The following is a 13,318-nucleotide window of genomic DNA, read 5'->3' as shown; positions in this document are numbered from 1 at the left end:
GTGCTCCAGAGACGGCCCACCACAACTACTGAGCCTGGGCGCCACAGCTGGAGAGTCCACGCGCTGCAAGGAAAGATCCCACACAACACAATGAAGGTGTCATGTGCTGCAACTAAGACCCAATGCAGACAAATCAATAAATGTATAGGTTTAAAAGGGAAAAAAAAAGATGTGAAGAATATTACTCAGTCATAAAGAGAGTGAAGTTCTGCCATTTTCAACAATGTGCATGGACCCACAGTGTATTCTGCTTAATGCAATTAGTCAGACAGAGAAAGATATATACTCTCTATGTTATCATTCATATGTGGAAACTAAAAAATAAAACAAATGCATAAAATAAAACAAAAATAGACTCACAGATAATGAGAACAAAGAAGTGGCTAACAGTGGGAAAGAGAAGGAAGGGATAAGACAGGGTATAAGGTTAAGAGATTAAACACTACACTATATAAAGTAGATAAGAAACAAGGACATATTACATAAGAAAACATGCTCATTATTTAGTAATAACTTTAAACTGAATATAATCCATAAAAGTATTGAACTATTTTTGTATACCTGAAACTAATATAAAATCATATAAAATTATATATAACCATATTTCAAAAGAAGAGAAAGGGATAATCCTATTAACTATATCGGTCACCCTGGATTTGAAGTAATGGTCATTACTTCAATAACCAATAAAGAAGATTAAGGAAAAATTCGATGTAAAAGGCTTAGTAAAAGAAAAAGAGACAATACTCTCATTATTTGGAGATATTATCCTTATCAGTCAAGCAAGAGAATCCACAGAGAAGTGATTACTATAATTAATATTGCTGGATATCAGACCAATATAAGAACAAATTATTTCTATAAGCTAGTAACAATGTACAAACTATATTGACTCATAAAAGTATAAAAACAAAAAATCTTTAGTATTATAAATTTTCTATGATAAGAGAATTATATTAAAAACATATAAGAAGAAAAGGATGGAAATAGTAAGTTCTTTTGGAAAATGATGGTGATTTACTCTCTAAGTCGTGTCCAACTCTTGTGACCCCATGGACTGTAGCCCGCCAGGCTCCTCTGTCCATGGGATTTTCCAGGCAAGAATACTGGAGTGGGTTGCCATTTCCTTCTCCAGGGGATCTTCTGGACCCAAGAATCAAACCAGGATCTCCTGCATTGCAGGTGGATTCTTCACCGACTAAGCTATGAGAGGAGTCCATTTTTTGAAAATACTCCCACAAAAACAGCAATAGAGTTAATTTGCCAACCTAGTCATTCAAAAAAAGAGCCCAGAATCATTGTTCCCCATTCTGGCTTGTATCCAATTACATTTGTCCCATAGAACCAGTAGTGAGATCCCCACACAGGCCATCCAGAAAAGGTAAAACAGGGTAGAGGGTTGTCACATTATTAATTTAGATGGACACTAGGACCAAAACCTGTAAACAAAAGAAATTTATAAACTACTCTATTGACAGGAAAAGAAGTGAAAGGGGCGATGGTAGGATGCTTGAGAAAGATGGCTTTTAATATTTACTAGAAAAGTGCTGTGGTTTAGCTTTGAAGAAAGCTGGGGGATAGAACTGCTTGAGTGTCCACCCTAGAGAAAACCTAAGCAACAGTAAGGCTGCCTGAAACAAGGCTACATTTGAAGATGCCTTTTTTTTTGCCCAGTGAGCTCCTTTCAGGTGTTTAGGCAACCACTGGTCAAAATTAGACAGTGCACATTCTCTGCAGCATTTATTCTTTGTAGATTTTTTTATGATGGCCACTCTGACTGGTGTGAGGTGGTATTTTGTTGTAGTTTTTATCTGCATTTCTCTAATAATGAGTAATATGAAGCATCTTTTCATGTGTTTATTGGCCATTTGTATGTCTTCTTTGGAAAAATGTCTCTGTAGGTCTTCTGCCCATTTTGGATTGGGGTTGTTTGTTTTTTCTGATACTGAGCTGTATGAACTGCTTATATATTTTGGAGATTAATCCTTTTTCTATGCTTCATTGGCAATTATTTTATCCCATTCTGAGGGTTATCTTCTCATCTTGTTTATAGTTTCCTTTGCTGTGCAAAAGCTTTTATGTCTTATTAGGTCCCTAGTATTTATTTTTGTTTTTATTCCCACTACATAGAACCCTCCTGTACTTTGGTGGGAATGTAAACTGATACAGCCACTATGGAAAACACTGTGTATATTCCTTAAAAAACTAGGAATAAATCTACCACATGACCCAACTATCCCACTACTGGGCATATACACTGAGAAGACCACAATTCTAAAAGTCACTGTACCCCAGTGTTCACTGCAGCAAAATTTACAATAGCCAGGACATGGAAACAACCCATCTAGGTCCATCAACAGATGCATGGATAAAGACGTGGTATATTATACAATGGAATATGACTCAGCCGTAAAAAAGTAATAGATTTGAGTCAATTGCACTGAGGTGGATGAACCTAGAGCCCCTTACACAAAGTGAAGTAAGTCAGAAAGGGAAAAACAAGTATCCTATACTAACACATATATATGGAATCTAGAAAAATGGCAATGATTAACCTAAAGAATGGACTTGTGATCACAGTGGGGAAAGGTGAGGGTGGGACGAATTGAGAAGGTAGCATTGACACATATATGCTATCATGTATAAAATAGATAAATAGTGGGAAGTTGCTAAATAACACAGTGAGCACAGCCTGGTGAACTAGAGGGGTGGATGAGGGGAGAAAAGGGAGGCTCAGGTAGGAAGGCATGTTTATAAATATATATAAATTGTAACTGATTCACATTGTTGTATAGCAGAAACCAACACAAAATTATAAAGCAATTTTCCACCAATTAAAAAATAAATTTAAAAAAATTTTTTAAGAAAAATCTGCAGCCTGTATCCAAAAAGGATCTGTTCATGTGATTCTTACAGTGTGTTCAATATATACACAATCAACATCGGAAGATTCTGTCCTGGTGCCGGCTCAGGTGTCCAGGAATTGTGGGAGGCAGTGGATTCAGGGAACAGGCATCTCCGGGCCTTGCAAGGAGGACCAAGAGGGCGACAGGGGCGCGCCTGGGGACCTGGACTCGGAGAAGGAGGTAGAGGTTGGAGTGGTGAGTCAGGAAAGGGCTCCGGAAGGTGCAAGTCCAGGTTGTCGTCGTGCTGAGGAGAGCCTCTCTCTGGACTAGGATTGGAGGCCCGAGGGGAGAGCTCTGAGACTAGGTCGAACAGGTCAAAGTGAGTCAAACTTCCAGCAGAAGAGCGGAGCCCAGCGACTGGGACTGAGGCAGCATCCATCCCGCCCAGCAGGAAGTCAGCGTCAGCATTCGCGTCCTCCCTGCTGGCCTCTCCCTGGCAGGCGATCTCTGGGACAGCGGCACAGGAGAGTCCCGGCTCCAGGGCCACGTACTCCCCGGGAGCGCTCAGGACAGCGCCCGGTTCTAGGCCCTGCCCCCACGGCCCTTCCACACCCGAGCCCAGGAGGGCCTCGGGGACCAGCATGAGGATGCGACCTCTGAAACACACTTGCCACACAGACGTTGGCTCGGGCTCCAGCAGCAGTTCGACGTCGTCCAGGAGCACGTGCAGAGCACATCCCGCCGGCAGGACAGCCATGAAGATGAGGGTGCCCGCTGTCGGGAACCAGGTCAAGTTATCCAGGCTGGGCGCCGCCTCAGGCTCGGACTTGGGGAGCGCGGGCTCCTCGGTTCGGCGGCGCTTGGCAGGGCCGGGTCCTCCGTCCTGCGGTTCCCACGTGTCCTCAGGGTAGGCGGTGGGGCTGCGCGGTCGGCAGCCCATCATGTGAATGTCGCCGCGGGCCTGGGACCTGGCAGAAGGCGACAGAGGGCTTGTGCAGGCAGTGACAGGTCGGCTTGACAGGTGAGGCCGACGAGGGGCGGTGGGGCGCAGGAACGCAGGACGAGTCTTCGGAACTCTGGGGTTGCCTCTGGGGAGTCACTCAGTCGTGGCTTCTAGGGAAGCTGCTGAGTTCAGTCCTGCGAGTCTGAAGCTTCAGCTCCTCACGTGGACGGGTTTGCACAGGAGTGGGCCAAGGGTGCCGTGAGTGAAGCGGGCGGAACCAGAGTCGCAAAGCAGCTTCACGCTAAGCAACCTCACGCTAAGCAACCTCACGCTAAGCAACCTCACGCTAAGCAACCTCACGCTAAGCAACCTCACGCTAAGCAACCTCACGCTAAGCAACCTCACGCTAAGCCCCGCCCCTTCCTAGGCTCCGCCTACAGAAATGGAGTAGTCTGGGAAGCCCTAGAGTCCTGACCCTGGTGGGTAGTTCAGTGTAGATGCTTTTATAGGCCTGAAGGGGGCGGAGCAATCGTGCCACTCCTGGGTGAAGTCTTTGGCTTTCCTCTTGTTGACCTCAGATGAGGAAAACCTTAACCGGAAAACCGATTACATTTGAAGTCTCACCATTGGAACGCTGCACCAGGACCCTGAAATGTAGTTCCTTCATCCCCTGAGACGTCGCCCTGGTAGTGACCTCTTATCTTCTTTTGGTCCGATAGTGAGGTAAGGTTTTGGATGACATCCTTAAGTCTACGCCTGTGTTCTCAATGACTGCCAGATCCTTGCAGCGGTATTGAAAGGGAAAGCGATGTTAGAATTGAGTGTCTTATTAGCAAGTGCTGCACGATCAACTCATGTATATATCAGTTTAGCAAGATGGTCATTGTTATACTTCCATCACTTATCCAAGAGTTTATTGTATTGAATTTGACCTACACTACACACCGAACTAAAAAGCCTCTTGATGAAAGTGAAAGAGGAGAGTGAAAAAGTTGGCTTAAAGCTCAACATTCAGAAAACAAAGATCATGGCACCCCATCACTTCAGGGGAAATAGATGGGGAAACAGTGGAAACAGTGTCAGACTTTATTTTTTGGGCTCCAAAATCACGGCAGATGGTGATTGCGGCCATGAAATGAAAAGACGCTTACTCCTTGGAAGGAAAGTTATGACCAACCTAGATAGCATATTCAAAAGCAGAGACATTACTTTGCCAACAAAGGTCCGTGTAGTCAAGGCTATGGTTTTTCCAGTGGTCGTGTATGGATGTGAGAGTTGGACTGTGAAGAAAGCTGAGCACCGAAGAATTGATGCTTTTGAACTGTGGTATTGGAGAAGACTCTTGAGAGTCCCTTGGACTGCAAGGAGATGCAACCAGTCCATTCTAAAGGAGATCAGTCCTGGGTATTCTTTGGAAGGAATGATACTAAAGCTGAAACTCCAGTACTTTGTACACCTCATGTGAAGAGTTGACTCATTGGAAAAGACTCTGATGCTGGGAGGGATTGGGGGCAGGAGGAGAAGGGGATGACAAAGGATGAGATGGCTGGATGGCATCACCGACTCCATGGACATGAGTTTGAGTGAACTCCGGGAGTTGGTGATGGACAGGGAGGCCGGGTGTGCTGCAATTCATGGGGTCTCAAAGAGTCGGACACGACTGAGCGACTGAACTGAACTGACACTCAGAGGTGTATCTGTTGCAGCTCAATTGTCATGCCAAAGGAAGAACCAATTGGCCAGGATCCCGGAAGTAGCAGAGGATCCTTTGACCCATCAGGCTCCCCTCCAGGTGATGCAGGCAGCAGCGCCTTTAATCTGGGTGTCACTTTAAAGGCGCACCTATGCTACAGATCCTGGTGGCCAAGGGAAGGTGTGGATCCACAACTTATCCAGAGTTAATAGAAGAAAACAAATCAATAATTACTTTGGAACACTACTACTACTACTATAGAGAATTCTTTCATATAGTTTCAGAAGAAGGTAAAATACTTCCCTTTGTGTCCTTTTACCACATGATTGCTCACTTTGTCCCTTTTTACAAAATAGCTTATATGGTCTCATTTTTAGGGCCACATAATATTCCTTCATACAGAATCCTGTTAAAATCAGGCTTCCTTTGATGGACATTCAAGCTAGTGATCTTTGAATTGGCAGACACTGCCCTTCTCTAGCCAGTTAGTGTAAAATGCAGATTCTATGCCACATCCCAGAACCACTGATCAGACTTCCGAGAGCCATGGGCATAGGAATTCTCCTTAAGCAGCTCCACAAAGCTTCTGTTTGGGGCCCGAGTTTAAGATGACAGAACTTGTTTTCATTCAGCATTTGAGGGGTTCAGGAACACTGCAGTGTATAATCGAGGCGACATCCCAGCCTGTTGATGACAAAGTCAAGAAGGAAATTCAACCTTCCTGGGCCTGCCTTCAGTGGTTTCCCCTATACTCCTTCCTGCATCCACTCTCATGGTTACATTACAGTGTCTTGCCTATGGGCTAAGAAATTCCCTATATAGATCAGGAGGCTTGCTGAGGGAACATGCAGGGGCTGTACACAGTTTTAAGGGCATGGCTACCAGGAACATGAGTTCTCATTGGGTGAACATGGATGCCACAGGCACCTACTTCTATATTCCCAGGTGATGGGAGCAGCTGCTGTTCCTCTGTTGTTTGTACAGAATGCAGGATAGGAAGATGTGAGGAGATGTTGGGGAACTTGCAGGAAACATCTGCTTTGGTCCCAGAGAATTCTTTTGACAATGCTTGAACATCCCATGGTCAGAGAACATTCAATGGGAACTCCATTCAGGGCAGTGAGTGTGGACATGCTATGTTTTAAGCGACAGATGGAGGAGCCAAAATCTTGCTAGGACAGAAGATACGGTTTGGAGCTCTTGGCATAACGAGTATTGGGACCCTGAGCAGAGTGGTTTCTGCCTCAGCTGGTGCCACCTCTTATCCACTGCTCTCCTGACATCAGTAGGCTTATTATCAGAACTTGGGCTTATTATTGTCCGGGGCCCTGTGAATCCTCACACTGAACTCTGCTTACAAGGGACTGTGGTCCTGTCCTGAAACAAAGACAGTTACTGGGGGCCTGGCACAGACACTCCCAGTTTCTTCTTCTGGTCAGCCCCTCTATAACTGTGTGATCGCAGGCAAGTCATTTCACCTTTGGTAACCTTAGCTTCCTTACATATGAGGAGGGGAGAATGCCATCTACTGTGTAGGGTGGTTGTGAGACAATGTAGGTAACATGGTAAGTGTCTGCTGCTGCTGCTAAGTCTCTTCAGTCGTGTCCAACTCTGTGCAACCCCAAGATGGCAGCCCAACAGGCTCCCCCATCCCTGGGATTCTCCAGGCAAGAATACTGGAGTGGGTTGCCATTTTCTTCTCCAATGCATGAAAGTGAAAAGTGAAAGTGAAGTCATTCAGTCGTGTCCAACGCTCAGCGACCCCATGGACTGCAGCCTACCAGGCTCCCCCATCCATGGGATTTTCCAGGCAAGAGTACTGGAGTGGGGTGCCATTGCCTTCTCCATGGCAAGTGTCTAGTAAATATTAATTATTCATTCTTTATTATGTTTATAATCTGTTTTTCTCAGTGATATCATAGCCCTGTTCTCAGTATCTTGAAGAGTGCCCAGCATGTAGCCTACATGCAGTGAATGAAATGGTAAACAGTATCCTCATCATCATCCTAAAAAGGGGCCAGATATGTTAAAAATAACTTTTCCAGGACTTCCCTGGTGGTACAGTGGAGAAGAATCTGAGTGCCAATGTAGGAGACACAGTTTGGATCCCTGGTCAGGGAATTCCTCATGCCACAAGGCGGCTAAGCTCATATGCCACAATTATTGAGCCTGTGCCCTAGAGCCCCCATTCTGCAACTACTGAGCCCAAGTGCTACAACAACTGAAGCCTGTGCACCTAGAGCCTATGCTCCACAACAAGAGAAGCCACGATGAGAAGCTCACCCACCACAACTCTAGAGTGGCCCCCATTCCCACAACTAGTGAAAAGTCCCCACAAAGCAGTGAAACCCCAGTGCAACCAAAAATAAAATGAAAAACAGTTTAAAAAGTTGTCCTGCAAATGATGCCACCAAGAAAGTGAAAAGATAACCCAGAGACTGGGAGAAGATTTTTTTTAATAAAAAAGAAATTATTTTTCTAGGTGTTTTCATGACAGAACATCTATATAATTCATAAATGACTTGCTGGGTACCAGATCAGTTGTCTCTTTTTACCTTATTTTTCTTTACTCTACGATGCTCAATGACTGGCAGAGTGGATTTTCAGGCCCACTCATTGGTCTTTCTTGGTGTCAATCAAAACAAACTATTCAATCTGTATGAACTTCTTCAACCACTATGAGGCAGAATTACCAAATAAATCCCAGTTCTGGGTAGCGTACAAGACAGGGTACAAGATGGCTACCAGTGGTCCAGTTAGGAGAAGAGTGAGGAAAGTTGAGTACAGAAGCCAAGAAAAAGATAGACACCCCGAAGTAGGACTGAGTTTTCTCAGCATTGGGCATCTGAGCATAGTGAATGCTTTCTTCCTTCATTTGGCACTCTGAGGCACAGGTCCAGAACTTTGGGACCAAGGGTGCTCTTGACATTAACATTAATGAGGGCCATTTGGTTATTCCAAAAAAATGCATAACTAGGATTTAAAAATCCTATTTATTTTTATTCACCTAAAAATAATACCTGGATATATCTTTTTAAAATATAAACACTATATATAAGACTGTAGCTGACTTCAGCTCCCACCAACTCCTAATCCAGTGTTGATGTGAGGAGATCCTTTTCAATCTATTAACATACATAACACAGGGAATTTGTCTTCTTCCTGGAATGGCCATGTATTGTGGGTCTTTCTTTGCAATGTGTAAAACCTTATTACAATTCATACTGTTACCAGCAAAGTACATTACCTATTCTGTCTTTTATTGGAGAGACATTCTCCAAAATGCACTATAGGCCTTTACAAGAAAATGTGGTATAAGAAAGGGCAGTTTCAACAATTTCTTGTATAGCAACACTGTTGTTCTTGCCTTGAAGTAGAATGACAACACTGCCCCTGAACAGTTTCTCTGTTTTAAAAAGTATTGGAAAAACTAGTCTCAGCAGACAGGCAAAATAAGAAATAAAAGGCACCCACACTGGATAAAAAAGAGGGAACCTATTAATATTTGCAGATGGCAAGAACTTTAAAAAGGAAAATACTAACATCTTGACCACAAAACAATAGGCACTAATAAATGAATTCCACAAATGTGGAGCATACAGATTAATACACAGGAAAATATAGCTTTTTTATACAGGAAGAAGATATTCACTTAAGGGAAAAGGAATGTAGGAGAAGAAGAAAGCCATCTATAATCCAGTCAATAAGAATGCCAGTACTAATCCCATAAAAAGAATTAAATACCTCAAAATAAAACTGACTCATAGGAGAAAGACCTGAATTCTGAAAACTAAAACACTGACAAAGGCAATGAAAGATGACAAGAGAAATACGAAGATATCACAAGCTCTTGAACTAGAAGACTTAATATTGTTCAAATGGCCATACTGCCTGAAGCAATCAAAAGATTGAAGGCAGACCCTAGCAAAACACCTTTTTCTCAAACAAGTACAAATATTCCTAAAATTCACAGGGAGCCACACAAGACCCAAGATGGCCAAAGCAAACATGGGGAAAAAAGAAACAAAAAACAAGGTTGAAGCTACCACCCTCCTAGACTTCAGACCAAACTGCAAAGCCACAGAAATTCAAACAGCATGGTACTGGCACAGTAACAGACATAGAGCTCAATGGAACAGAAGAGATCCCAGACATGACCCCAAAGTAAACCCAGGCACCTATAGTCAATGAATTCACAACGTAAAAGGTACCATATACAACAGCAAGAGTATCTCTTCGACATGTGTTGCAGGCAAAACTGGACACCCACATGGACAACAAAGAGAGCTGAATATTTCTACAGGCCTTCAAGAAACATAAAGTCAAAATGGGTGACAGGCCTCCAAGTGAGACCTTAATCCATAAAACTCCTCAATGAGACACGATCTTGGACATAAATGAAGGCAACATTTGTGTCAAGGCATATGTCTCCTCAGGCAAAAGTCATCTAAGCAATTCTGAATGCGTGGGACCTAGTTGAATTTCAAAGCTTTCACAGAGCAAAGGAAACTACAGACAAATCCAAAAGGCATCCTATGGAATCGGGCACAATACCTGCAAGTGATATGACCAATCCAAACCTATAAACAGTTCCTCCAGCTCTGTAGGATAAAAACAACCAAAAAACTCAATCAGACTATTGGCAGACGTTCTGAATACACTTCTTGGTCCAAAGAAGAGAGGCAGATGAACATGACATAAGAGAAAATACTCCACATCGCTAATCGATAGAAATGCAATTTCAAACAACCATGACATGTCACTTCACAACGTTAACAATGGATAGCATATGAAAGTCTTTTAAAAAGAAATAGACTCTATAAAGGGATGAATACGAAATCCCCAGACACTGTTGCTGGGAATAACAATTGGGGCAACCATTAGACAAAACAGAATAAAGTTTCCTCCAAACACTACAAATGGTTGGAGACACCATGTTATCCAACCATTCTATTCCTGAGTATACATCCTGAAAACAACAAAAACTCTCACTAGAAGTGAATGAGGCCCTGGATGTTTACAGCAGCAGTATTGACAATAGGCAAAACAAGGAGGCAACCCTAGTGCCTATCCACAGAATAATAGATACAGAAGAGGGCTGACAAACGCAAAAAACCATACACACAAAACAGAATAATACTGTCCCAGAAAGAAGACTGAAATTCTGCCATTTTCAGGAACTCGGATGAACTTAGCCTATAACAATCTAAGTGGCAGAAGCCCAAACAAGAATAACAAATACTGTATAATACTATGGACAGGGAATGTTAAAAAAGAATACAGACAAATGGTCAGCAACAGTGAAAGAGGCTTGAACATAGAGTAAACAAGCTTATTGTTATTGTTCAGTCACTAAGTCGTGACTGACTTTTGAGACCCCATGGACTGCAGCACCCTCAGCTTACCTGTCCTTTACTATATCCCAAATTTGCTCAAACTCATGTTCATTGAATAGATGATGCCATCCAACCATCCCATCCTCTGTCACTACCTATTCCTGCCCAGAATCTTTACCAACATCGGGTCTTTTCCAATGAGTTGGCTCTTCACATCAGGTGTGCCAAAGTATTGGAGCTTCAGCATCAGTCCTTCCAAAGAATATTCAGGGTTAAATTCCTTTAGTGTTGACTGGTTTGATCTCCTTGCTGTCCAAGGGACTCTCAAGAGTCTTCTCCAGCACCAAAATTGAAAGTGTCAATTCTTTGGTGCTCAGCCTTCTTTACAGTCCATCTCTCACATTTGTACATGACTACTGGAAAAACCCCAGCTTTGACTATACAGACCTTTGTCAGAAAAGTGATATCTTTTTAATATGTTGTCTTTTAATATGTTGCTTTTTAATATGTTGTCTAGGTTTGTCACATCTTTCCTCCCTAGGAGCAAGCAGCTTGTAATTTTATGGCTAAAGATACTGTCTGCAGTTATTTTGGAACCCAAGAAAATAAAATCTGTCACTGCTTCTACTTTTTTCCCTTCTATTTGCCATGAAGTGATGGAACCAAATGCCATGATCTTCATTTTTTGAATGTTGAGTTTTAAGCCAGCTTTTCACTCTCCTCTTTAACCCTCATCAAGAGACTCTTTAGTTCCTCTTCACTTTCTGCCATTAGAATGGTATCACATGCATATCTGAGGTTGTCGATATTTTCTTCCAGCAATCTTGATTCCAGCTTGTGAGTCATCCAGCTCAGCATTTCGTATGATTACTCTGCAAATTAGTTAAGTAAACAGAGTGACAATATACAGACTTGTCATACTCCTTCCCCAATTTTGAGCCAGTCAGTTGGTCCATATCCAGTTCTAACTGTGGCTTCTTGACTGGCATACAGGTTTCTCAGGAGGCAGGTAAAGTGGTCTGGTATTCCCATCTCTTTAAGAGTTTTCCAGTTTGTTGTGATCCACACAGTCAAAGGCTTTAGTATATTCAGTGAAGCAGAAGTAGATGCTTTTCTGGAATTGCCTTGCTTTCTCTATGATCCAACCAATGTTGGAAATTTGATCTCTTGTTCCTCTACCTTTTCTAAACCAAGCTTGAATATCTGGAAGTTCTAGGTTCACATACTGCTGCAACCTAGCTTGAAGAATTTTGAACAACAATTTATTAGCATGTAAAATGAGCATAACTGTGGAGCAGTTTGAACATTTTTGGCATTGCCCTTCTTTGGAATTGGAATGAAAACTGAACTTTTCCAGCCCTGTGACCACTGTGGCTGAGTTTTCCAAATTTGCTGACATACTGAGTGCAGCACTTTAACAGCATCATCTTTTAGGATTTGAAATAGTTCAGCTGGAATCCATCATCTCCACAAGCTTTGTTCTCAGTAATGCTTCCTAAGGCCCAATTGACTTCACAGTCCAGGATGTATGGCTCTAGGGAGTGACCACACCATCATGGTTATCTGGGTTATTAAGACATTTTTGTACAGTTTTTCCTGTGTATTCTTGCCACCTCTTCTTAATATTTTCTGCTTCTGTTATGTCCTTACCATTTTTGTCCTTTATTGTGCCCATCCTTGCATGGAATATTCCCTTAATATCTCTGATTTTCTTAAAGAGATCTCTAGTCTTTCCCATTCATTGCTTTGCATTGTTCACTTAAGAAGGCTTTCTTAAAAAAAAAAAAAGAAGAAGGCTTTCTTATCTCTCCTTGCTATTCTTTAACACTCTGCACTCAGATGGATATATCTTTCCTTTTCTCCTTTGCCTTTTGCTTCTCTTCTTTTCTCAGTTATTTGTAAGGCCTCCTTGGTAAACTATTTTTCCCTCTTGCATTTCTTTTTCTTGGGGTGCTTTTGGTCATTGACTCCTATACAATGTTAAGAACCTCCATCCATAGTTCTTCAGGCACTCTATCAGATCTAATCCCTTGAATCTATTTGTCACCTCCACTGTATAATCATAAGGAATTTGATTTAGGTCAAACCTGAATGGCCTAGTGCTTTTCCCTACTTTCTTCACTTTAAGGCTGAATTTTGCAATAAGGAGCTCATGGTCTGAGCCACAGCTCAAATCTTGTTTTTGCTGATTGTATAGAGCTTTTCTATTTTCAGCTACAAATAATATAATCAGTCTGATTTCAGTATTGACCATTTGGTGATGTCCATGTGTAGAGTCATCGCTTGTGTTGTTGGAAGAGGGTGTTTGCTATAACCACTGCATTCTCTTGACAGAACTCTGTAAATAAGCTGCTGCTGCTGCTGCTAAGTCGCTTCAGTCATGTCCAACTCTGTGCAACCCCATAGACGGCAGCCCACCAGGCTCCCCTGTCCCTGAGATCCTCAAGGCAAGAACACTGGAGTGGGTTGCCATTTCCTTCTCCAATGCATGAAAGTGAAA

General features: G+C 42.6%; 1 protein-coding gene across 1 annotated transcript; it reads right to left on the bottom strand.

The window, feature by feature from the left end:
- Positions 1-755: 755 nt before the first annotated feature.
- Positions 756-9,209, bottom strand: LOC147379184 (proline-rich protein 23C-like). The gene has a single exon (XM_086367761.1). The coding sequence runs from the start codon at positions 3,787-3,789 to the stop codon at positions 2,911-2,913; it is 879 nt and encodes a 292-aa protein (XP_086223887.1). The 5' UTR covers positions 3,790-9,209; the 3' UTR covers positions 756-2,910.
- Between the last annotated feature and the right edge of the window lie 4,109 nt (positions 9,210-13,318).

This window comes from Bos grunniens, chromosome 1 (assembly GCF_055505025.1).
Source record: "Bos grunniens cultivar Pamir isolate PY7600 chromosome 1, Bosgru_T2T1.0, whole genome shotgun sequence".
Classification (NCBI taxonomy): domain Eukaryota; kingdom Metazoa; phylum Chordata; class Mammalia; order Artiodactyla; family Bovidae; genus Bos; species Bos grunniens.
The sequence above is the reverse complement of the archived record's forward strand: the minus strand, read 5'-3'. Positions and strand labels throughout refer to the sequence as shown.

Excerpts from the sequence above, each read along its gene's own strand:
- LOC147379184 (XM_086367761.1), bottom strand. The coding sequence starts at position 3,789 with ATGATGGGCTGCCGACCGCGCAGCCCCACCGCCTACCCTGAGGACACG.